We start from the raw sequence: 26,641 nt of genomic DNA on the forward strand, positions 1-26,641 counted from the left end.
TCTCGCCCGACAGGGGGCGCCGCAGGGCAGCGAAGCAGGAGGGGAGCGTGGTCTGGGGAAGGGGGGTGGGTCTTTGAGGGGCGGGGCCTGGTGGGCGTGGACTCGCGGAAGAGTCGTGGCCTACGCCGACGAGGGGTTGTGTGGTGGGCGTGGTCTGGGTCAGCGAGGGGGCGTGGTCTGCGACGTGAGGGCGTGGTCTTCTTTGTGGGGGGTGGCCTGGAGTGACCTAGCGGGCGGGGGGCGTGGCCTGGCGGGCAGTGGGCGTGGCCTGGCGGACGGGCCGGTCCCGGCGGCGCGAGCGGCGCGCAGAGCGGGCGGCAGGAGGGTTCCCGCCGGCAGCCCGGGGTCCAGCGCGGCCCCGACCCCGCAGCCCCGGCAAGATGTGGCGGCGCTGGGAAGCGGGATGGGACGAGAAGCGGGAGCTGCAGGAGCTCAACTCCCGGCTGCGGGTCTTCGTGTCCCGCGTGCGGGAGCTGGAGGAGGAGAACCGCTTCCTGGCGCGGGAGCTGGCGGAGCTGCGCGAGCAGGAGCTGCTCGGGCTCCGCGTGCCCGAGGAGGAGCTGGCGTGGCTGCGGCTGCAGCTGGAGGAGCTGAGCCGGGCGAAGCTGGAAGCGGAGCTGGAGCGGGACGGGCTGCGGCGGGAGCTGGAGCGGCTGCGGGCGCTGGGGGCCGAGGTGCTGGCGATGCGGAGGCGCCTCGAGCCCGAGCTGGCCGGGCAGCGGCAGCTGCTGGAGCGGCTGCGGGGCGAGTGCGTGGCGCTGGAGGAGCTGCTGCTGCGGCTGGAGGCCGAGCACGGGCACCTGGCGGAGCGGCAGCGGCGGGAGGCGGCCGAGATGCGGGAGCTGCGGGTAGACCTGGCCGCCCTGCCGCCCCCCCTGGCCGGGCTAAGCCTGGAGGAGCTGGAGGAGACCTACGAGTCGCTGCTCGGCCAGTACTGCCGGGAGACCCTGCTGCGCTACCAGGAGCAGATCCAGGTGCTGCAGGAGCAGGAGGCGCAGCGGAGCCGGGAGAACCTGGAGCTCCTGCGGGAGGAGAGCCGGCAGTGCCGGCAGCACCTGGAGGACCTGCACCGCCAGGGCCGGGAGCTGTGCGGGCTGCGGGAGCGCCTGGAGCAGGAGCTGCTGGCCCTGCAGGACCGCCACGGCGCCCAGGTGGAGGAGTACCAGGTGGGTGGCAGCGCCCCGCGGCCAGCCCCGCGCCCCCAGCCCTGCCACCGGGACCCTCCTGCCCTCCGGTGCTGGTTGTGATGCTCCTGGCTCTCCTTCCACCCTCCCACCAGGACCCTCTCGCCCTCCGGTGCTTCTGAGTCTCTTCCCTTAGTTCTGGCCCGTGGTGAGATGTCAGCCCAAGCGTGCGTGACCCTGGCACTCTGTTCCCATAGACCAGCTTCCATCCCTGCTGTTCCCTCTGCTGCAGGAGCTGCCTAAACCCTTCCGAAGGCTCCTCCTGACTCTGCCTGGCCCAGGGCTCCCTCACCCCACTTTGCCTTCCTGCAGCAGCATTTCCCTGAACTGGAGCAGGCGGTGACCCAGGAAGCGCTTGTTGCTGCTGAGCCCTTCTCTGGGGGAGCAGGGAGGCCCTTTCAGACCCTGTTGGGGGAGAGCCGGCTGTGAAAGGTGGGGTTCGGAAGGGAGACGGTGACCCTGAGGACACCTTCCCGGTGACAGGTGCTCCCTCCCCAACCTGCCCTCACCAAGGACCCAGGAGCACGAAGCTGGCACACAGGCTTGCCAGGACTCCTGCTGCGGTTGGCACGAGCATGAGGGTTACAGAGCGTCCCTGGGAGCTGATGAACTGGGTCCCCGTGCAGTGGGACACCAAGCTTCTTTTGTAGCCTTAGGCTTGAGGCTGACCTGTGGTGACCAGGGAAACGATCTAACTTTTCTTCCTGGTTTACAGGGGCTCCTGCGCACCTTGAGCTTAGAGAAGAGCCTGTGGGCCCCTGCGTAGTTAAGGACACTTTTAGTTGTTTAAAGGCAGGAAGACTCGTTACTGGGCTAAAGGCAGCGAGAGGTGGGAAATTATAGAAATAAAATTTAGCCAAGCAGGTGACTGATATGTGTTCAAGGTGGTTGTTTGGTGGCGTTAAACAGGGCTAAAGCATCTGCATCTGTGCTTGCTGCCAGAGCAGGGTAATGGTGTGTGATCGCCCTGCGCGTGTGATCAGATCGGCAAATGCTGGAGCAGCAGAATATCAGTTCATCTGATTTAGATTGGAGAGCGGTATTAGATCATCCAAACCATCAATCGATTTCCTGAGGGCGACGTTTCTTTTGTTCATTGTTAGATCTTTTATTAACACTCTGCTGAAGCTCAGTGTTTGAACGCCGTGTGCTCATAGTCACGTTGTACGCGGCAGCCGTGGCAGATTACAGAATCACCAGGTTGGAAAAGACCCACTGGATCATTGAGTCCAACCATTCCTATCAGTCACTAAACCATCCCCCTCAGCACCTCATCCACCTGTGATTAGGGAGATGCTGGCAATTGGGAAAGGAGTGGGACCTGTTGCTGTGTGTCTGGGTTTTGTACCTGGGTAGATTGTCTGCAGGTTGCGTAGTTTGCAGATGCTGTGAACTGAGGCAGATGAAGCGTGTAACGAGGAATCAGAAAGGCTTTTAACTTTTAAATCAATTGGTTTTCTTCATTTTTGACAGAACGTTTCATTTTTCTAGTCATGTATGTAAATGTTTCCAAAGCTTTAGAAGTTTATGCTATTTATATCTCTAATTTATTAAATGTATCCATCAGCCAAAGCCAAGTGAAAATGTGAAGAATTAAAAAAAAAACATTATTTTTTTGCCTTGTTTTTTAATGAGTACAAGTTTTTATAAATGTACAGGAGCCTGCTAACATATAAGTTACTTCAGTTTCCAAAATATGTTCTCCTTGCTGTCTAGATTTGTTATTAGGGATTTATAATGAAAATTTCATTGGTCTTCAATCATCGTTGCTCACATTGAAAGCCTTTAAATATGGTGTTATTTTAATAAGAGTTTTGTATAACTCATCATCTGGATTATAAGTTTCTTTTCAAAAGACAGTTAGAATGGGTGTGTTCAGATACCGAACTCTTCCTTTCAACTCAGTGAGAATGTTTTTATACCAGTGTGTTAACTATGTAGCTGACTGTGGTTTTTAAAGAATTTTATTCAGAAGAGCAAGTGGAGATGGAGCAAGTTCTTGTAGAAGTCAGGTAATCAAAATCAGCGCTTGCCCTTGAATTGTCCTGATTCTTTTCCAGTGGCCCTTCTACATGAGAAATAAAGTATCTTGTGTTCATATCCAGGAAGAAAAGTTATAGAATGTGTAGAAGCAATTGTTTTAAGTTTCATTCTTATGAGCAAAGCTTTTTGACCTCCCTCATTGTTTCTTTTATTGGCGAAAAATAAGTTCAGCATGGATTTTCAGCTACTCCTTAAAGAGCATCTCTTCCATGCTTATTTATTGTGAAGTGTCACATAGAAATGTTATGTATGTTCAGATTTAAGTCAAGTGATTATTGTCCATTGCAGTCGCAGTGGCAATTAGATTTATTCATATTTTCCATATGTCATCCCGTCGCCTTATATGTCCATCTTTGCCTCCTGCACTGTCCTTATCCTCACTAAAGCTTTCAGCAATGTTAAACAGAAATATGTTTTTGGAATTAGCATTTAGCTGGACCAGGCAAGCTGTAAATCATACACTGTTTGGAAAGTGTTCACTGGCCGTGGCTGGGTGCTCAAGGGATGAACTCAATAAGTCTCTCCCACAATTTTTAGCTCTGTGCTGTCACAATATTTATGCAAAAAATGTGATTTAATTAAGTCTTCTATTTTTCAGATGTAAAAATGGCCATGGCTCTTCCTGCTACTTTGAAAACAGGCAGAAATTTTTCACTTATACAGTGGCTTTAGGATTGGTTCTTTCATAAGAGCTTCAGAGAAGAATAAAACATCTTGTGAAATGAACATGTAATAACAATAGGCTACGTGCAATTTTTTTGTGTACCACTTTCTAGCTAGATGAGTGCAGAATGTCAGTTCCTCCCCTGCTGAGTTACTGAATGAGCTATGGGATCGGTAAATAGTACTAAATGGAAAGGGCTGGAGCCTGGAATTCTCTCTTTATTCCCCGAGTAGGTGTAGCTTGGACAATCCAAGTAAATTCCCCTGCTACTGCCTTTCTAAAATTTCCCACTGCTGCCTGGAAAGGAACATCCAAAGAGTTAGAATTGCTTCTATTTGGTTACTCAGTTTTAGCAGGACATCCCTGGGACTGGGAGGGGGGATGTGTCTGGAGTGGTTGAGAAACAAACCTTTCCAAGAGAGTCCTGTCTGAAGCAAACACAGCTGCAATACTTCAGGTTACCTTTGCGAAATGGAAATTTGTTGTCTTGCAGTCTCCTGAACTTTGCCAGAGTGGTCTATGTGTGCTTTCCGCGTTTGGAAACAGGACTTAAAGGCAATCATCCTTTGCATTATGTTTAAGTATCAGTGACTGGAGGGCTAGAGGGGTGGCTGCTTGCCATCCAGTCTACAATGGCTGCTCCTGTTGGAATGAATTCCTTTGGAGCTAATGCTCAGCTGGCTGAGTAATGTAGCCCCTTATGGTAATCATTAGGACATGGTATTTAACTCAAACTTTTGGATCCCGTGTGCTCTCCAAATCTAGTGGGTAGAATCTAGGCGGCTTTTCAAACCCAGACTTCAGAACTTGGGGATGAGGGACTGAAGTTCTTGTGTCTTAAAATAGGTGTGAATGCCCCCAGTCTTTCAGAGCTCCACACACCAGTTAACAGATTCCCTGTTTAGATTCCTTTGGGACTGCATTCAGACCTGCGTTATGAATCTCTTCAACATATGCATGCACATAGGTACATTAGTCTTTATGTTTAATTGGGAGGCAACAAATACCTGAACCACTTAATGTTTCTTGTCAGCACTCTTACCACCTTTAGGGGTTGGTCCCATAGAGATCCAGTCTTTCTTAGATTTTGCTCCTTTTGCTGATTCCTCTAGTTGTGTCAACACCCTGTCCATTCTTACTTGATAGCTTTTTCCTCTTAAATGCAGAGTCTGGCACTTTTTGTCCCTTCTCGTCTTGGGATTTTCCATTCTGTCAGTCCTTGAACAGGATTGTTGCCTCGGAGCTGCTAAAGGTCAGCGGTTCTGCTTGCTGATGTGTGTGACCATACAGGATGTTACCTCCACTGCAGTCTGGATGAGACTGCTGGGTGATAGTGCTTTTTCAGATATGCAGATATGATTTGTCTTCTGCTATAAAAAGGGATTTTCAAGGGACACTAACAATTGTAGGCAAGGTTTATCAACATCAGTGTAACCATTTGGCAGCAGCTGTAAATGAAGAAATAGATTAATGTGTTATGTAGTGAGATATATTCACAGGTACATCAAGAGAACAGCATATCTTCCTTGATAAAGCTTTCTTTTCACTTTTGCTTCAAAGAAAGAAAATATTATTAGTGTTTGAAGTGCCAGCACTTTACATTCTTAGTTCTTAAACCTTACTTGTGCCTAGCATATAAGACCGGCATTAACCAACCCAGGGAGTCCCTGCTCTATCTTCATTTTCATGCCGTTGCTCACACTGTGATACTTGAACACTTGCTGCATATAAATGATGTATTTTGAATTTCTTAAAACAAGACTATCAGTGGCTTGATTTTTCTGTTTGTATGCAAATTATTTGTTAGGATCCAATCTGAAATAGGCTCTCAGGAATTCCTGTTAAGTGTTGTACGTGTATATGGGATTTTGCTCTGTAAATGACAGTTCGGTGTCCTTACATAGTGCAGAGTGATGTGAATAAAATAGAATCAGGCTTTTGCTGAGATTTAATTTCTGGCTTCCCAGCCCCTGGAATGAAGTGTAACATACAGCATTTTGGTTAGCGTCAATCTGCTGGCTGAGGAGGATTCATCTGGGTTAAAACTGATACTAGTTCTGAGTCTGAACTGAATAAGATCCTCTCAGTTATTGGGGGAAGGGCTTATTTTCCAGAAGATGGCAATTTGCCCTTCATCTGAGAAGTAACACCACTGATTAAAGCACTTGCTTTCTGTGATATTCTTTTGAAGAACTTGGGTGTCTACTGTCTTGGTTTAAATCAAATCTTAATGTTCTGTTGCGTAAGCCTTCATTGCTTGTTCTGTTCTGTACAGCCACTCTGTATTTGTTCATTTAGTGTTTCAGTGTATGTTCAAATTTAGATTATTTTGGACTTTGGTATTTTTCTGCTCATCAGTCCCTTTATCTGTTTCTAAAACTTGTTAAAGGTTGGGCAGTCCTTAACTATTATCTTGGCATTCTCTCCCATGCACACACACCCCTTACAAAGTTATATTTAGTTATCAAGATGAAAATGAGCAGTTGCTTGTCTATCTTCTGAGTAGCAGTTAGGACAAAGCTGGGTGGATTACAAAACAAGTGTCCAAATATTGTAGAAGGCATGGTACAAAGAACTGCAGGAGGTTCATCCTTCACTTTGTGGGGACTATGAATATCTCCAGTCACTAGAATCCCAAACCTGTCTTCTGGAACTGAAAATACTGATAAAGAGAAGCAAGCCAGGTTCTCACATCAAAGCAGTTGCCAAAACTTCTGATATCAAGTACGATTTAAGCATGTGCCTCTATGCTCTTAAAATGATTAAATTAGTCACAGTTAAGTTACATTTATAGAGGAGTGTCTTTTCCTTGTTATGTATACTTGATAAGTTTTGTACAGGGCATCTGAATGGGTTTTGTTTCAATATTTAACTAACTTAGTAAGGCATAAAATGAAATCTTAGCATAAATCTCTTTCAGTAGCAATACATTTCAGACTGTATACAGGGAGGTCATAGAGCTGATTTGTTCTTGTTTTTGAAGTGATGGAATGTATTAATTTATTCTCTCAGATTATTTTAATTAGAAGTTTTGAGTTAATAGACATTCAAATGTATAGATCTTTATGCTGCTTCAAAACTAAAAATCAGTATTTCTGTTTAGAGAATAATCGATGCCCTGGAAGAAGAAAAGCAGTTCCTGACCATGTCCATCACAGATTACCTGAAGGACTACCAAGAATTACTGCAGGTGAAAGCAGGTCTCATCCTTGAAATTGAAACCTACAGGTAAGAATTGTGATCACGCTGAGTTGTCTAATTGGAGGATAAGTCCTGCTTTATAGATACAGGAGCCCGCCACTAGAGGTGTTAACTTTAATTGAAATATTGACCTTCAAATACAGAGAAGTGCAATTCGTATTGGCCAAAGTAAAAATTTGAAAAAATTTAGTGTCAGCCTACTTGTCTTCTTTTTGCCTCAGTCATTAGCTTGTCTGTATTGTGTATATTCATATTCAACCAGCGTAAAAAGACAGTGGTATTACCAGTTATATGATATATGCTTCTGTGTCCTAAAGTCTTAATGCTGTGTCCTAAGCATGTAACATTGCTATGAAGACTAAGCATCTAAGTCTGGATAAAGATGGCAGCAGCTGAATTATGGATGAAAAGTGTAGATTAAAGCAATCCACTGATAAATATGAAATGTAATAGTAATTGTGTAACTGAAAATACAAGAAACCTGAAAGAATAACTTCTGAGTAGCTTGATAATAGACTAGTGAGCAAAGGATGCCTGTAGTCCCTCAAAGAGTGAAAACTGTCTGTTCAAGAGACCTTGAGTACTGTGTGATATGAGGCACAGACCAAAGTTAACTTCTGGACAAGATGATAAGATCACAAGCAGTATGTGGGACAAGTAATTTGCAGTCAAGTGGTGCGAAGCAGTACCTGGATGTTTGTTGGTGGAGTGGGATCCCTGTGATCCCTGGTAAGCCAGTAGCATCTGGGGCATTACTAGCAGAAAAGAAACTGTGCAAACAGTAGCGAGTTGTGCTCCTTATCTTTCTGTGTTAATTCTATTAACTTTCATAAAAAGTAAGATTCTTCTAAATTGAATCCTAGCTCTGATGTTGACTTTTACTGTTGTCACTTAAACTTTCTCTCTCGGTTTATTCATCTACAAAATGGGATCAGTACTTTCACAATAGCAGAATTATCAGAATTGTCTCTATGATTTGTATTCATCCAGAAGTAGGAATGATAATGCCCAGCTATTTAGTTGTTTGGACATGCTCTTAGTTAATAAGAGAACCATCAGTGCTTCTGCTCTGTTAAACCTGGTAAGCCCATTAAATTCTGGAACTTCTGCAGAGGTCACACCACTGATTCTGAGCATTATTGTTTGTCCAAATATTTGCTGCTCTCGTTCGTGAAAGGAGGAACAACTCAGCATCACCTGCAGCATGTTTGTCGTCCAGTTTAGAAGCTCCTTAAAGTGTAGGGTTTCTTCATCTGATTGTAGTGAGTGCAACTCATACCACTGATTGCATTGGCAAGGGAGGACTAAGTGGGTGAATAAACACCTAACTACTGAAAAAGATGTACGGATGAAAATGGAGAAATGGGCCTTGCTACGGAAAACAGGCTATGTAATGCTGCTGAAAAGTGGTGGATTTGATTTGTATTTTTACATTTATGCAATTTTACCTGTTCTTCTTTTCTTCTTTTTCTCCCTTCACTTACAAAAATAATGCCTTCCCTACAGTATGCCTTTATCAGCACTGCTGTGGGAGGGAATCGGCATGGTTCCAGCTACTAACCTCTTTAGTAGCAGAATTCTGGATTGCTCATCTATATCCTTTCTCAAATCTTTTTCCTCTCCCAGGTCTTTTTATTTGTGAAAAACAGGGCGTGTGAAGCCAACTTCAGTTTGTTTCCAGGAAGGATGCTGGCATGTACATCTGCTTATGCATATTGGAAAAAAAAGGCACCTATTCACACTTAGTTCAACATCCCAAACTTTCCATTGAGAGGTTTCCATGAGGGCCTTGCTACCTCCTCTCCTCCTGGCATTATAGGTTAAGGGTGTGGTATCTGGTCTACTTCTCGGAGCTTTCTTTGTACCTCCTACCATGTGTTTTCTTTGTTTTACAGCTGCCACAGCTAGTTCTTTCTGTTAGTCAGCATTATGCTTGGACTTGCAGGAAGGATCACTTGCAAACAACACCCTTCCCCAAGGACCAAGTGTGCTTCCTCTCTGATTCTGTTCACCCTTCCTGCTCTGGGAGCTGAGGTTCACTCAGGAAGTGAAATGTGTCTTATATGGCTTTATGAAATTATACCTCATGGGAATCTTCATTCTCAATCCTTTTTCACCAGCATTGAAGTGAATATTTATCAATCATCTGGCAGTTTTGTTGGGTGTTCTTGGAACCCTGCAAAACCACAACTACTTAGACTGTGCTTAAATTTTATTTCCAGACAGAAGTGGTGAATTATTCACTGTGTAAGACTCTTAATTTTAAAAGGAGACAGAAAGTCTGCCTAGGATCAGAATTCCTATCAAGCCTTTCTCCTCAGCTATCAGGAAACTTCTTTTCAAATAGCAGACGCTGCCCAGAGCCTCTATCATGAGTTAAGCAGTTTTTCTGTCCTCTCCAAAATATGTTGCTGTTCAAGGGTACAGGGTTTCACTTTGCAATCCTAGTGTCACACAAATGTGCTATTCAAGGTTACTACCCTGCATTTTGAAGCAGCAGAGGCTACAAAGCTTTTTTGCCTTTTTACTCTTCTCTTTTTCACATTTTGTCTTGGTCAGTGTTGGAATCTCTTTAATACCCTTTTCAGGCATACTTTCCAATCCTCCTTCAGTTGGTTTCCTCCATCAACACTTCTGACCCTTTCCATGCCTTCCTCTCAAGAGATCATCACCAGCGTTAAGGCCTCCTCAGATACTCACCATTGCTTTTTCAGTCAGTGTTATTTCCTGTTGTCAGCTTCTACCATCCAATGTGTCCTATTTCTCTACTTGTTTTATTTTGAAAACATTCTGAGTTTTTAATGGGAACTTAACATGGAGTCAGTTACTGCTGTTCTTTACAAAGTCCTTGTCCTCCCATCCTGTGATGGAAAAAAAGATGTGAAGTGGCCTTTACCTGTAAAAATGCTTCCTCCATTCCATTTCCTGGAAGGAGCTATAAAAAAAAAAAAAAGCCTTTCCAAATACTCTGGATAGAGAGGATGAATGTTTATGGCCTGCTGGCTAACTGCCTCTCTCTGAGCTTTGGGTTTCTGTAGCTGAAACAAAATAATCGCTGTTGTGAATGGCCATGATTACATTTGCACTGCATCCTTTTGGTTTTGGTAACGTCTCTCTCCCCACCCCAATCAATTTATCTCATCCATCTGCTTTCATGGACTAGTTAAGTATTTCTCCTGTCACCCCCTCAAACAGCAGGGCTTCAGGCTGACTAGCATGTGGCTGCTGACATTAATAATGAGGTGAGTTAATCTAATGACATTTAAGGTACAGTTTGAATATGTTCTGGCAAGACTTAAACTAAGCAATAACACAGTGTGGGTACGTGTCATTTGGGATCCAATTTCCAGGATGTAGCTGACATGCTTATCATTGGAAGAGGTTGGAAGAGACCCACCGGATCATCGAGTCCAACCATTCCCACTGATCTCTAAACCATGCCCCTCAGTACCTCATCCACCCGCACCTTAAACACCTCCAGGGAAGGCGAGTCAACCAACTCCCTGGGCAGACCGTTCCATTGCCTAATGACCCTTTCTGTGAAGAATTTTTTCCTTATGTCGAGCCTGAACCTCCCCTGGCGGAACTTGAGGCCATTCTCTCTTGTCCTGTCCCCTGTCACTTGGGAGAAGAGGCCAGCTTCTTGAAGTTTATCACATGGTTGTGGTTTAGAAGAATGCTTCTTGGAGGCATGTGTTTTGTTATTACGTAGGAGTTCATACAGTTGAGATGAGCACTGTGTTTTTTAGGCAGTTTAAGTTTAAAAAACAGTCCTCACCACAAAGATGTTATAGTTTAAATAGTTAGTGTTAAGCTAGGATGCAAAGGAACAGAGAAACAATATTTGGATAAACTGAAGCTGTGTTCAAGCTGAGGAACATTAACCTGCGTTTGCTGGGTTCCAAGCCAGTGCTCAGTACCTTATACTACAGTTTCTCAAGCTACTTTGTATTAAGCCAAAGTCAGTTTAACATGGTTTTGTTTATTTGATAAGGTTGAGGAAATACATATTATGAACTCTGTACAGTAGAACACTGATTTACCGTCCAGTTTTATAGAGGTTTCATGAAGCTTTGCCTTTCATTTTTGTAGGTGATGTATTTTCAGTAGTAATATTTCAGATCTGGCTTTTCTGTGTGCTGCTGCCCTTTGCCATATACAGTTACCTCTTGGAACTTATTTTTAGTGACTTCATCCGTTGCTGCAGCAACTGAACAACTGTTGTTTTAACAGCAGCCAGAAATCCTTAGTCAGACTACCCACATTCCTAGTTTCCTTCGTCATGGTTAACACTTCCAGAGCCAGCTCTTTGATATGTTTCTGCAACATCACCACCAGCTTCTCTAGCCTGTGTCTTATCAGAGCAGTTTGCTTGGCACTCACTAGCTTCATCAGATCGGATGTTTGGTCTTGGGGACATTCTCTATATGTGTTGAAGTGATCTAATTCCTCTAAAGCCTCCCTTAACATGAAGGAAGATAAATCGCTTTCACTTTGATTTTACCTAATAAAGGTTATCCTAGAGTTGAATTTGACTAGCAAGATAGTAGTAAAGGTGTCCACCTGAGTCTATTTTAAGGGGAAAAGTGACCTACAATAAATTTTAGGTGATTCTAATCTGGCTCTTCTGAATCTAGGTAAACCTATGGTTGCAAAGAAAACTTTACTAAAGATATTTTGCTGATGTAGTGTTGTTCTACAGAATCTAGAAGCAGTCAGAAACCAAAAGAAGTGTTAAATGTCCAAAGTCTTCAGTCATGTGAAATGTGAAATCTACAGGTGACATTTAAAATGCCTGCACTGTTCATTTTGACAGAAATGCCTAGCAAGTGTATTTATACCACAATCCTAAATTGCTTTCAATGCTCACCCCTAGGGAGTCAGAAGCTATCACAATCCTCCAGCCTTACTCTTGACTGCTTTCATTTTGCAGCTGTATGTTATCAGTGCAAAACATCTGGCACTTCCAAAACCGGAGATGATGAAACTGTTATCCCACTGGTAGAAGTGAATATAAAAACACCAAAGCTACTGTACTGGTTATAGCACTCAGTAGTATATTGAAAGAACGCACCACAGAATTTCTAGGCTGCTGCACTAGAGTGCTGCATTTGAGCACTTTTTTATTGATTATATAGCTTGTGGCCCTGCAAAAGTATAAAAGGGACAAATTTTTTTTTTCTTCCTTTTTTTTTAAAAAGAAAATGGCTGTACATATTTTATGTCTGACAGTACAAGCATATCGACAGCAGGAGAGAAGGAAAGCACACAATGATTTCTAGAGAATTTATCAGGGATTCTAAGATCCAGTCTTACTGGATAGCAGTCTCTAAAACCGCTAAGACTGAATAAGATCACAGTAATATATATACTTTTTGTATTCACTATATGGAAGCAGATAGTTTTGTTTTGTTTTTTAGAGCAGTTGGGTAATTCTAGAGAAGGCACTTGGTCACACACATGGACACACACCCCGGACAAAAGTATGCTCTGTGCCTGTATGAATATTCTTCGTGCAGAGCAATTGCTTCTGAGAACTGCACGCAAGAATAAGTAGTTGACCAAACTGTGAAGCAGATTATCTACAGCTGTTGCCTGCTTCTGCTATTTATTTGTAGTGATGTAATTTCCATGATGTAAAGGTAAGCAGATCAGCATCCTGTCTGTTTCTGACCAAGTCCTGCTGAGCTAACATGATGTCATCCTCAGTCAAGAGGAAGCCTTGACCACAGTAATCCTTTGAAAGTGGTGGTTGCCTGGAACTGTGGGAGCTACTATAGAGTTGCTGCAAAAAAGAATGAGTGGGAAGCTGAAGAACAGAGGGGACAAGCAGAGGTGTCATTAAAAGAAACCAAGTAGTTTCTATCACAAAGAATTTTCCTAGTCTTTGTTGTAAAATGTTGAGTTGATTTGCAAATGAACAGGAACTAGGAATAATTATTTTAAATTAAAAATGCAAGTTGTTTCCTCCAGCATTAGCCAGTGTTTGACAGTAGAAGTAATACTTTCCTTCAGTTTTCATTTGAAAAGGATAGAACTTGATATCCTGGCTGTAAGAGTTCCCTCATCTATCACACTGCAACAACACCTTTAGTACTACACTACCTGCAGGAAAGCTCCTGACTATTTGCTTGCAAAATTTTTTTTCATCTTTGCCTTTTCTTTATGAAACATCTCCATGTGTTTCTCTTGGAAACCTTTACTGAATATCTGTTATACTGAATATTGTGTGGCTTTGTTTTCTCCTAACTCCTAGTCATCATTCTGGAAAGCTTGCTCGCTTGTATGATTCCTTAGTGGAAATCAGCGGATCTTATCCATGTCCAGAAGTAGTATATTGGCTAATGTGGAAAATTTGATCTGAAACTGTACTGTGTCTGCTGCTGTCACCTACTGTAAGGTTACTGCCTACTTCTTGCCAACAGGACTCTGCAAACAAAGTCTGGAAGATGCTAAGGGTTTCTTATTCCCTATAATAAAAATATGGGGTGTGAAAAACACTCAGGATCTGACCCAATGCCAGGATAATTGTTTGCATTTCTAAGACTTAAAAATGTTAACTATTATGATTATTCTTCCCAGGACTTTAATGGAATGCCTTTTTGTGTTTTGCAGAGCTTTGTTAGAAGGGGAGAGCAACCAGTGGATTATTACATGGAGAGATCAGTATGCAGGGAAATTGCCTCAAGGTAAAAAATGAATATTAAAAAATTAACGTTGAATGAAATTAAATACAACTGGAAACTATTGTGTTATAGTGTTCCTGAAGCATGCTTTTTGTGATGGTATTGCAATGTGAATATTGAATTGGTTTTGAGTGTTAATATTTTAAATCAATATAGGGCTATTCTATATGAGGAAATTTATAAAATCATGGGTCAGATAGAGAAGAGAAATAGGGAGTGATGTTTCATAGGTCTAATAGTGCAAGAACTTTTGGATGCCCATAGCTCTTAAGAGCTTTGAAGTATAAATCAAGAGGTATTTCACAAAACATGTAGTTAAAACCATGGAATTCATCACCAAGAGGCACTGTGACTGTTTAAAAGGTTATGTGGGTTTAATGAGCAATTTTAGCAGAGTAATGAAAGAAAATTCAAAGACTTACTAAACATAAAGATACCGTTTCTATCTTAGGAGCTGCAAGTGTCTGGAAGCTGTGAGAGTATGCCAGGGAAGTATCACAATTTACTTGCCCTGTTCTTAAACTCTTCCCTGTTTCTACTGTTGGTCACTGTATACAGGATACTAGAGAAGCTGGACCTTCAATCTGACTGCTGTGGCCAGTGTTATTGCTAACAGAATTAGTCTCAATAATACTCCTGAGTTTAGCAATGTGTGGTCTTAAATCTTCAGACTATCACAGACAGTAGTCCCAGAAGAGATGTGAGGGGTGTGTCTGTAGTAAATTAAACAGAGTAGGGCCTAGGCTGAATTGCTCACATGGAATTGCTGATGCTGTTAAACTGTTAGTGCTGTCTCTGGCACAGCACTGATCTGGACTAGCCAGTGCTTTTGTAGATAATGCTCAGGCATGTTCACTGGTTACCACAGACCAGGAAACGCTACCAAATGTCAGAGGAGATGTGGCGAGCTCTTCAGGAGTAGATTTGAGTCGTGCAGTGCTGGTTGGCCTTGGAGCCAGGCAGTGATTCCTTGCATGTTTTATTAAATTGTATAAATGTAGCATAAAAGGTTAGTTCTTTCTCTTCCTTGTTGTACCTTGTTGTATCTTGTGGCTATGAAGTGTTGTATTTGTGTTTTCAATTTCCAGTATTAATGGCAGCAACACCATTAATTCTCAGTAAGAACTGAGAAACTTCAGGCCTCTTTGACTTATGAAGCAAAAAGTCAGGCCCAGGATATTAGCATACATTATTTAATGAGAAATTGTTAATGTGAACGAATGTTCCTTGAAATATAGTAGGTGTAATTCTTGAGCAAATGCCATGATAACCAGTAGTTCACTGGTAAAGATAGCAAGAACTTGCAACTTAGTAAAAGGCTTTGCTTTCAGTTATAATATAGTTTCTGGATAGACTTAATTATCATGCAAAACCTACAGGAACACCTTTAAAAAGCTCCACTGAAAATCATTATTTCTTTCAAAAATTTAGTATAAAATATCTTAGCTCGTGCACCCTATTTTATATTTTTTTAGATACAAGCCATTATTTTAATGTTTAGTTACCTGTGCTCTTTTTGCAGATATTATAAACACTTCGTATAACTACACTGATATTTATTCTGCTTATCAAGAAAGAAATAGAAATAAAGCTTTACCAGCTACCAGGATCACTGACACAAGACATAGAATGCCTCTGACAGATACTAGCAGTTCTACACGTTATTCAGTGCAGTCAACACATGCTGGATCACAGACAACAGCTAGTGGAAGAACTTTTGGAAGAGATGTACTTGGTTCAATATATCACCCTTCAACAACTCTTAAAAAGGATGAAAAGATTGTAACAGACCACAAAGAATTCAGAACGTTTACTCCAGGCTTCAGTAGCTGGAAAAATACTGAAATGCAGCAAAAGACAATTCCAGAAAGAAAGAAAACAGAAGTTACGACTTCATCCACAGTATCTGTTTCAAAAGAATTGGCACATGCTGAAAGATCAGACAAGGACCACAAACCTGGCACAAAGCCAGGGATTTCTGAAAACATAAGAACAAAACCAAGCTTCACTAGATTTCCAGCTTATGAGCTGAACACCAATTTTAGACCATCTAAATATGAAGAAACCATAACTGAAACTCGGACCACACTACAAGAAAGAAGAGGAGGCAGCAAACCAACTGAAGAGAGAAAATCTCTGCTGAAAGAAACTGATAAGCTAGAGAAACAAACAAAGGAGGAGAAAAAGAAAACAGATGAGAAACCTCTTACAGAAGAAAGACATGTTGATTTTGGAAGGAAGACTGAGCAAAAAGCATATATCCATGAGGAAGTTATTAACCAGAAGTTAACAGGGAGTGATATTTATAATGCAAGAAGTTTGAAAAGCGGATCAGCAAAAAAAGATACAAATGTGACATTGGAGTCAAGAAGCAAAGAAGTTATTGAGATACCTATCAGTCTTGAAATGCCTGCTGCTGACAAGGAATCTCAGAGTAATAAAGATATAAGGTTACAAGGTTTTAAATCCTCTACAGGAAGACAAACTGATGACCATGTAAGTAAACCCACTGAAATTAAAAAAGTGAGTATTTCAGAAGAAGAATCCAGTCTGAAACGTGAAAAGCAAGTTAGTGACAGAAGTCATCAAACAGGTACTCTGTCAACTGAAAATATAGCAGAGAATATTGTTGCTGACATTCTGAAAAGCTTTACGCAGTCTTCTAGTTCACAAATATCAACAGACACGAAAGTGACTTATTTCAATAAGAAAGAACAACCAGAAGATGGCAAAATAAAGACTGAGATCACAATGGAATCTCAGGTTAAAGAAAACATAGATATTTCTGACAAAGTTGGCACGGGAGGTCTATCAAACCAGGATGTTAGAAAAGCGGTTCGAGAGGGTATTGAGGGAACTCTTTCCAAAGAGGAGATAGAAGATATAGTTCATGATGGCCTGAAAGGAGATGAGGGTAGAAAGAACATGTCTGTTAATGTTGAGATTGTAGAGGAGCCACTAGATTATGCCAGTGATGAAAGGACTGATTTTTCAACACCTTTTGAAGTAGAGGAAGTGGAAGATACATTCCCTGAGAGAGAGAGGCGTTATGGTGATGAAGAACAAAATGTAACATTCACATATGAAGATGTTAAAAAGAAGAAGCAACGCCACGAGAGTTTCACTCATGTGGAAGAAGTAACCGAGGAAGATGACTCACCTATTGAACAAAAATATTTTGTATCTGTTCCTGATGAACATCCTATTATTAATGAAAAAGATGATGACTCAGTATATGGGCAAATTCATATAGAGGAAGAATCAACTATTAAATATTCTTGGCAAGATGAATTTTTGCAAGGCACACAGAGTAAGAGACAAGAAGGTGTGAGCTCTTCAGAAGAAACGTATCAAGTGGTAGGGGAGGATGCAAGTGCCCAGATTTTAAAAGAGCATCCTGAAGCTGAAACATCCCATGTTGAATCTGTTGTTATTGAAAAAGAAATTAAAATTCCCCATGAATTTCAGACTTCAATAAAAGGGCTTTTATCAAAGGAAACAAAGGACCCTAAACATCAACTGAAGGAAGCTTTGGAGCAATTGGAGGGCAGTCTCCCAGAAAGTGTGAAAGAGGAGCTGTCCGCATTAACTAAAGAAAATCAAGCTGACTCTAGTAGCTTAGCATTTGATATCAAAAAAGTTGATCAAAAGGAGGAGGGTGGCATGGTGACAATTGTTGCTGAAGTCAATCTGTCACAGACACTTAATACTGATGAATTTGATGTAGCTAAGTTTGGTGATGTAATTGCAAGTGAGAAGGAGAGAGCAACATTGCACTCTCTGAAAAAAGATAGCTTAGAAAGAGTTGTTGACGGTAGAGACAATATAGATGTTTCTTCCCGCAGTGATGAATACGCTTCTTTGGCTGATCAAGAAATCTATAACTCATCCACAGTTAGGAGGAGTGGTGCTGCAGGATATCATACCACTGAACAAGTTATTTATGATGGTTCAGTTTTGGAAAAAGCAGATTTTGGAGAAGTCTCTCACTCACCACAGTCAACTGATGAGACCAAATCCATAAGACATATTAAGGTTGGTCCAGCAGAAATTCAGAGATTTGAGCAGATCATATATGAAGGGCCAGGTTCTGAAACACTGGAGCTCAACGCTACGGAAGATCTTGTTCAGACAGAAGGATCATCAGAGTTTAGCCGATCTGTAAAGCATTTTAAACTGGGTCCTAAAGAAATCCAGACCACAGAAGAAGTAATTTATACAGGCCCTGTTACTACAACTGTAGAAGAGATTGATTCTGGAAATCTTTCTCAGAAGTTTTCAACGGACTTCAACAGGTCCACAAGACACGTCACAGTAGGATCAAGGCAAGTAACTGAAGAAGTCTCTTTTCAAGGGTCTGCTTCGGAATCTCTGGAACTCAATAGCTCAAGTGACTTTTCTCAGACAGAAGGGTCTGTGGATGTCAGCAGATCAGTAAGGCATTTTAAATTAGGCCCCACTGAGCAAGTTATCTTTGAAGGACCAATCTCTGGTAAAGTGGAGGTCAGCGACACTAGAGACTTCTCACAGTCAGAAGGTTCAGTCAGACACATTCAGCTGGGTCCCCAAGAGTTTATGACAGCTGAAAAAATCATCTACCAGGGGCCTGTCTCTCGGCACACAGCAATCAGTGAACTGGAAGACCAGACTCTTTCAGAAGGCTCAATAAAGCATGTTAGACTAGGTCAGGTGGGAGTTGAAACCACTGAACAAATCATATACCAGGGCTCCGTTTCTGAAACTCCAGAGCTCATTAGCAAAGGACATCTTTCAGAGAGTGAAGGAATGTCAGATATCAATAGATCTTTCAGGCATGTTAAAATAGGTCCTGTAGAAACTCATGAGCAAATAATCTTTAAAACGCCTACTTCTGAAATGCGGGAAGATCTTTCACAAACAGAAGATTCATCTGAGAGCAGTAGGTCTATAAAGCATATTAAAGTAGGATCCAAGGAAACATCTTTTACTTTTCAAATGGATGTTTCCAATATGGGTGGAATATCCACAGCAAAAAGTGGAGAACAGCAAGCAACAGTGCTCATATCCAATAAGCAAGACCCTTCTGTTAGTCAGTCACAGGTTCTCATTGAAAGTGACCAGATTGTAGAAAATGAAGATAAAAGAGGAGGCTACGTAGTCTCCAGTTTTTCTCAAGATCATGGTGAAAAGGTAGTGGAAAAATCATTTTTTGATAAGACTGTACAGCTGCAAAGAATGGTAGACCAAAGGTCAGTTATTTCTGATGAAAAGAAAGTCGCTCTTCTTTATCTGGACCATGAGGAGGAAGAAAATGATGATAATGATGGACAGTGGTTCTGAAAGCACTCTTAATGAAGTCTACTTAGTAACTTGTTGGCACGTATTTTGATTATACTTTTTTTTTTTAAAGAAAAAAAGATAAAAAAGGGATGAGGTAACACTCAAACTATTCAGATTATAAATAATGGACTGAAAAGTCTTGAATCTAAGCCTCTACCTATTCAGCGCACCTTTTACTTCATGGGAAATGTTCTTTTGGGGCAAAATCACGGTATTGGTAGGTTTTTCCTCAGAGACCTGTGTCAAATAATTTCAGGTTTTTCCACCCATAGCGACAGGAATTTCCTACTGTGAAATTCAAAGAATTGTATTCATTGTTTTTTTTATAGCAGGTCAATTAATAAGTGTGTACTTGAATAGGACTTTTTCTTTTCTCTAAAAAATACTGTATTGTACTTGGTTACTAAAATGTTCAGCAATTCTATTTAAATCTCAAGCTGCTAACCACAAATATACATAAGACGCATGAGGGTGGTAGGTAGCTGATTTTCTGTGTACTTATATGCAATACCTAATGAAAACATGTGAAAATGGAGTTATTGCAGCTGTAAAAAAAATAAACACAATTCTGTAGGATCAAACTAAAGATAGCAAGAATTGACAAAAAAATATATTATTTGTATAGCTAGAATGCAGTGCAAAAAAGAAAGAGGTAACACTAAAGCAAGAATTTCTCACTGTATTCCTAATGAGAAACAGTGATTTTTATGGTTGGACAGTAGTACATTTAATATCTTTAAAGAAAAAAACAGATTTAAAAAAACAGTGTGGATAGTACTTCCACTGAAGTAAGGAGAACTCTTTACAGCTTCACTGGCTGTGTACATTAATAACATCAATTTATTTTGCAATATATGGGTTGCCTTTATACTAGGTATCGCTAAAGGTAAGCATGAAGTGTGAAACATGATTGTATAATGCCTAATTTCTTGACACAGTGAAATTAGCCAGTAAAAACTTGTAAAAATGGCATTGATGACACTTAGGTCATTGTGTGTCAAGTCGTTTCTAGATAATGATTTGTTTACAAATGAGAAGATTCCCTTTTCAATTACTTGCTCTGCAAAGCCAACTTGAGATTTGAATTTTCTTTATTTTCTTATGTTTTCTCGTGTTGTAACATTTGCCTCGGGCCAAAGTTGGCTTCTGCTTAAATCATTTGAAAATAAGCTAATTTCACTTGGATTGCACATTGGTTAAATGAAGGACATCATTTAACTTTGCGATTATAACTCAGTGACTTCAAAGTCCAGTTTAGAAGGCAGCACCAATAACTGTACTAAACTGTGCAGTGCTGGCAGAAGCAAAAATAGCAGCCAGAACATTTTTGTCACTGGGGTAAGAAGACACAGTACTGGACACGTATGGGAAATAAGATACACAAATGAGAAGCTGCTATTTTTACATGCTCACACATGCACATTCACTCACTCACTCTCGCACCCTCTGCAGAGCAGAAGCACACCTGGCTACGTTGTGCCAGGACGGTGGTTGCCAACTCTTTTTTTTTTTTTTTTTCCTGTGGTTATGTAAACATAGCTCTGTGTGTGCTAATCAATATTAGAATGTAGTTAAACTATCATAGCCTGGCATGGCTAGTCACTTTTGAGATTAATATCAATAGAAGCCAGATTTTTCAAAACTGACTGCTACTTGATGAGATGAATGTAAATGCAAAGCTGAAGAGAAGCTCCATGCTGACTGACATATCAAGCTGTTTCCAATGTGGGACAGTTTGATTGTTGTGTGCCTTATTAATTAAGTTTTAAACTGTGCAAAGCTATTAATGTTCCAAAGATTAACTCACAAGGTTTGTCTGCACTGCAAAATTTTCTGTACGTTTTCCTCATTTCTGTATAAATGTGAGTACCAGGGTACTCAGGATTGGATAGTTTTCTATCATGTACTATAAAATAATTTCTTGAAATTGGAAGTGTAACCGACACCTGGAAAATGAGTTTGAGACAGTTGTACAGAAGCACTAAAGGCATGTATGCTAAGCTTGTTTATACTGTTCACTGTGTAACAGATAATAGTATTTTTTCAAAATTATGCATATGTGCTCAAAAAAAATCTCATGCTTCCATTTAGAGGGTGTTAATAATTGTAATACTTCTAATACCACGGTATACTTGGTTTCCTTAGCTGACCCTGTGAGTTTAAACATGACAACATCTCTGTGTTTAATAATCCTGTGTGAGTATTCTCCAGAATTTTCCAGTCAGTGTTAGGCTTTTCAAAGTTTTATACTGCGCTGAAACTTAACGTTCTCTGTAAAACAGACATAACCTGCAGAAAATGCATTTTGTAACCAACAAAAAGCTACTTACAGGGTCAAACCTATTTTTTGATCCTTGTGGAATCTTTGACAGACGTGTGCCTTAGGAACAGCTACACCAACATTGTTACGTTTATGTTCACCTGCTCAGAGGATTATAATGTCAGATGAAGGAATAAACCAGTGAGGAGCAAGTGAATCATAAAATGTATATGGCCTTAGTGCTGAAGGAGAGGGGAAAACAAGGCAGTTATTGTTTCCACTGAGGCGACAGCAGCTCTTTAAAAATTACTTCAGTCATCACTGTCAGATGCAATAGGTTATGCCAAGATATATTTCTATTTTGAATGCCTGGAAGGAAAAAAAGTTTCTGCGTACTTTCTTTAGTTCTATTTAAGATTGGGATTTTAATCAACTGTTGGAAAGTTAATTTATTGTAGAGAACCAGAAATGTGCATTGACATGACGTATAACAATATGCACAGTTCCTTTGCATAAATACTTTCAGGTTGTGAAAATAAAGATATCTCAAGTAAAAAGGGTTTAAGTTTTACAAATGTTGGTGTAAGCAGCCCTTTTTTCATTTAGCTCTCATTGCCCTGAGATATTTTGACATAATGATAGCTTTGGGGTAATACAAAAATTCTTAGGTGCACAGTTGCATCCTGCAGGCATGTATTTGCAGAAGCAGGGCCATGGGTACAAACGTTGCAGCACAAATATCACCTGCTGTCTGATGTACGAACTCACCCTAGATGATCACTTTCTGCATAAGTATTATAACCTGTGGCTGAAAGAACTAGTGATAGAACCTCAGTCAGCATGCACTTCTGAAGCTTACTCATATAAGTTGTGCTTATCATTAAATACAATACAATTGCTGCTGAGTTTGGATTAGACAAAATGCTTTAAAATATCATTAGGGTAATATATTATAGGGTAAAACTATATATTTATATGCTGATATAGATCAGAAGTGGGACACTGTTTTCCAAGTATGTAAACCACTGGTCTAGAAAGCAAATATAACATAGAATATAAAGAAAAGATGTTAGAGAGACCTGGAATTCTGTATTGACTGATGTTTGTGAATAGCAGGTGTTTAAAAAGATGGTAAGAATGTTGAAACTGGTTTTGTTGTCCGCTGTGTGAAACTTTGCAGGCACCTTCTGTTTTGGTCATTTGCAATGAAACTGCATTTTTGTGGTGGTATAAGCTTTGTGATTTTACACTTTTTCACTCTTGAGTATTAAACAATGAAAATCAATACAGATGTTTCTCTTTTCTTCCCGTCTGATGTTTTTAATGCTGCATTGTCCTTAAAATCCTTCATGACTCCAAATATCTTGCCCTAAGGCCTCTCAGACAGAGTTAATTTCAGTTCAAAGAATGAACATAATTTTCACTTGAGCAAAGGCGTAACTCTTTTGTGTTAATAGTAGAAATGATGGTAAAGCATAGTATGTTCTTTATTGCAATTACACACAACATGGGTGGATGAGCAGTGGGTTTTGAGTTCAACAGCACGTAGTGTGCGAGGCAAAGTGTAAAAACACAGAAGGTGGAAGTCCTGGACTTGCCAGCACCATAGTCTTCCTTAGATCTTGGGATTTTGACCAAGGTAAGTCTTAACTTTTACCCTTTTCTGGCAAAGAAAACCTTTTAATGCATGTTTAGACCTTTAATATAAAGGATATACGTATATTTTTAAACAGTACCTCTCTATGCTGTGAAGTGAACTTTGCTTTTTAACCACTTGCTTTATTTGTACTGAAGAAAATATACCTTTAACACAGTTTTCTCTTGATTAAAGAAATGGGTCGTAGTAAGATTTTTGTGTGAAAGCATGAGGCTTTCTAAAGAGAGATCCATTTTTAGTACACTGAGAAAAAACTCCTAGTTCTCCATTTCTCACAAACGAGGGCAAAGCAGTATCCGAAGCTACTCAGTAAATCACAGTATTTTCTGAAGATGGTTAAATGATCAGCAAAATAGTTTCCACTGAAACTGGCCTCTCAGAAAAAACATGTTTTCAGCCTTCATCTCCTAAGTGAAGTTGTATTGCTGCTTAAGCTGTCAGTGCTGAAGATCTGATTTCTCTGAAACTTGAAGCGTTTCTGAATAGTAAGGAATGGGACTCTCGGTGGGCTGGCATTTCATACACTGTTTAAGATTTCTTCTCAGTTTCCTAGTTTTGACACTTGTGAGTTGTGATAACATTTTAAAGATGCAGTGAAAAGGTGGGGGGCGGTCCTCAATATTAAATTCTATAAAGGAATGCTTAGAATTAAATGAGAAAAAAGGGCATTTGTTCATGCTCCACATTTAAATAGTTTCAAAGGTTTTTTTCTTGATATATCCCTGTGACCAAATGTGAGCAAAATAATAAGCAATATGTCCAACAAAAACAAAGAATAGGGGTTTTTTTTCAGCTGGTAAAAACTCTGTGTTTTGAAAGATTTTATCTCCAGCTGTTGGGTTATCACAAACTACTAGTGTTTGGTTTTCATTTCCAAATCATAATGTGAAGTTGATATGGCAGGAATTTACAGCTGGAATCAAGCCTACTTTATTCAATGAAAGATGCTTTTTTTTCAGGTGAAAAAGTTAAGAAATGCTGAACCCTAATGCTAGGTAGAATTTGCTTCAGGTTTTATAGACCTGACAGGAAAAGCAATATGCTTTAAGAAACATGTCTCTAAAGGCTAAAATTTCTGCTTTCCTTGTACTTTCATGATTCATGTTACAGTAAAAAAAATACCTTGAATAGACTAGAAAACTGAAATCTAGATGTATACAAGAAGGTAATAAGTTTATTTATAATGTACAAGCTGATAGAGTGCTTGATTTGTCTTTGTTTCACTTCTTTTGTTTTGAATTTCAGTGAGTATTTTACTAAGGGAAATAAAGACCGTGACTACTATTCCGAAAATACACTGTTTAAGAAATATGCTCACCTCTATTAACTTTATTCCTGTACTCATCTATGTAACCAGCCTTCAAGGAAATTATTTCTTTTTTTTCAGTATTTCATGCAATGAAGGGACACTGGTTCTTCATGGTGTGTAGGAGAAATGGAACAAATGGATTAATCTTTGTTAAGAATGAGAAGCCTGGCATACTAGTCTTGTTTTCTGATAGTCATGTTCTGCTTTGGGACAAGAGTCAGAAGGAGATGCATGGTGGGCTGATGTTTGTGTGTTGGTCTTTCTTATTTGATTTTTTTGTTTTGTCAGCTTTTGTGGCTCTGAAAAACGGGCAGGGAGACATAGTTTATAGTTTATTATTGTTTATCTTTTAAATTTTGTGTTGCATAGAGTGTATGCATATCCAGATGTTTCATACAACTTTAAAAAGGCAATTTCTCTTACTAATTGAAAACTGCTGCTTACAGTTAGTTGATTTTTCTCATCGTTGTGACTTTACATTCACTTAATGTCACTGTGTCACCCTCTGAAGACAATGAGATGCTGTACGACCACCTCTGTCACTATTTGCCATTATCACTTAAATGGAGGAGTTAACCAAGAGAATTACTTATTCCTATGAGTTAGGAAAAAAAATCGGAGGTGAACATATTCTCTTCCTATATTTCACTTAGTGCTTTCATTAATCAAGATGGGTGATGGTGGCACGTAATCAAATGTCTTCAGGCAATGGCTGTTTAATCAGTGACACATCTGACATTTAGCAGAGGAAAAACTCTGAATAGTTAGTGATCTGAACTGCTGCCCTGGGAACTTTCCAACAGTTTGACTCATCTGTCTTTTCCATCAGACATTTGTGTGACTCTTGTGCCTCAATAGCCCTGAGAGGAGCAAAGGAACATAGATTCTAACAAGATGCAAAAAGATGCAAGAAGAGACCTAATTAAAAGCTCGCTCTGAATATGTCAGCAGCTTCTTGAATTGCTATCAATCCTTTTTTTATTGTGGGTGCCAAATGAGATTTGTCAGTGAAGGCAGCACAACGTATAATTCAACAATAGATGTTTCTGAGACTCTGACTGGAGTAAACTGATAGAGAAAATTCAAATACGTTTATTTGCTACTAGTATATGCAGATGTATTGGAAATATTGTTACACTGAGTAATAGTTAGCCCTGTGACAGTCAAACTAGATAAGGAAAAGGTTAATTAAATTAAAAGTCTCAGGTTGCATAAAAGCATTGTCTCTGGAGCTGTGCACTGAGGCAGGACTGTGATTAAGATAACTTTGTATTTTCTATCACAGGACTGGGGAATAAAGTATATTTATTGTAGATGGCTTTGACTATACACTGGTGAACATTTCTATAAGTACTGGATGTTACTTTGCTATCATTGATAATGCAGAACAGATTCTGTTCAGCAAGGGAGAAACAGCTCAAAGAGTAAAGCCCTAGAAATTACTGTAAAATCCTTAGATTACCAACCAAAGCCAGGAAGGAACAACTTGAAAATGAACGAGTTACTGAAAATTAGTAAGTTACAATATTACTTGGTTTGGGTCTTTTTTCCCTTTGAACCTATAAGCTGATGTTTCTCTCCCTCATTTATCATGGCAATTTTATGCAAGGCAAATAATGTTTAGAGGGGATAAATAATACAGGGTCACAATATTAGTCCATATGGAGTTGGATGGTGAAAAAGGGTTTTTGAGGCTGTGTTTTAAGACTGTATTTACTAAATCTGACGGTAAAGATTATAGGGAAAAAAAAATACACCTATCCAGATCAATTCATACAGCTAGGGAAGAAATAAAATGTTTCTAGGTACGTGGTTCCTTACTATTCTTGAGAGACTGATAAGATTATTCTCACTTACGGGATGCTTTCCTGATGCAGCAGGTTCTGGCTATTATACCAAGAAGCAAAGATCATGTGGTGCTATTTATGCACAGCCTGTTTCATGTAAATTTTAAGCAAATAGTAGAAGAAATTGTGGGTTTTTTAATAACTGGTTTTATGGTTAGTTTTAAATGGACTGTTATAAAGTACTAACCTTTAGTTTTGCTGTTATCAGTTAGATACGAACTTATGATTTTTTAGACATCCATCTCTCAAATGCCAGTGATACTTCATACAAAGGTAGATCTTGTTCCTGTAGTGGGAGGAAATCTGAATGCTCTCAGCCCACTAGCTCTAAATGTCAAGATTTAATTTCAGCCCTCAGTGCACTTAAAATAAATCATTTGCAAGGACCTCCACAAACTTGGAGCAGCAGTAACTGAGAGATGGACGTAAATATGTAATAACTGACAGTACAGCTGAAAAATCAGATGTTTT

General features: G+C 40.2%; 1 protein-coding gene across 1 annotated transcript; it reads left to right on the top strand.

Annotated features, from left to right (window-relative positions):
- Positions 1-283: 283 nt before the first annotated feature.
- On the top strand, positions 284-22,642 carry SYNM (synemin). The gene is made up of 4 exons (XM_069867074.1): positions 284-1,166; positions 6,995-7,119; positions 13,708-13,781; positions 15,301-22,642. Exons 1-4 carry the CDS (start codon positions 381-383, stop codon positions 19,095-19,097), a joined length of 4,782 nt encoding a protein of 1,593 aa, XP_069723175.1. The 5' UTR covers positions 284-380; the 3' UTR covers positions 19,098-22,642.
- Positions 22,643-26,641: the final 3,999 nt, after the last annotated feature.

The sequence above is a fragment of the Phaenicophaeus curvirostris genome, chromosome 12 (assembly GCF_032191515.1).
Source record: "Phaenicophaeus curvirostris isolate KB17595 chromosome 12, BPBGC_Pcur_1.0, whole genome shotgun sequence".
Classification (NCBI taxonomy): Eukaryota; Metazoa; Chordata; class Aves; order Cuculiformes; family Cuculidae; genus Phaenicophaeus; species Phaenicophaeus curvirostris.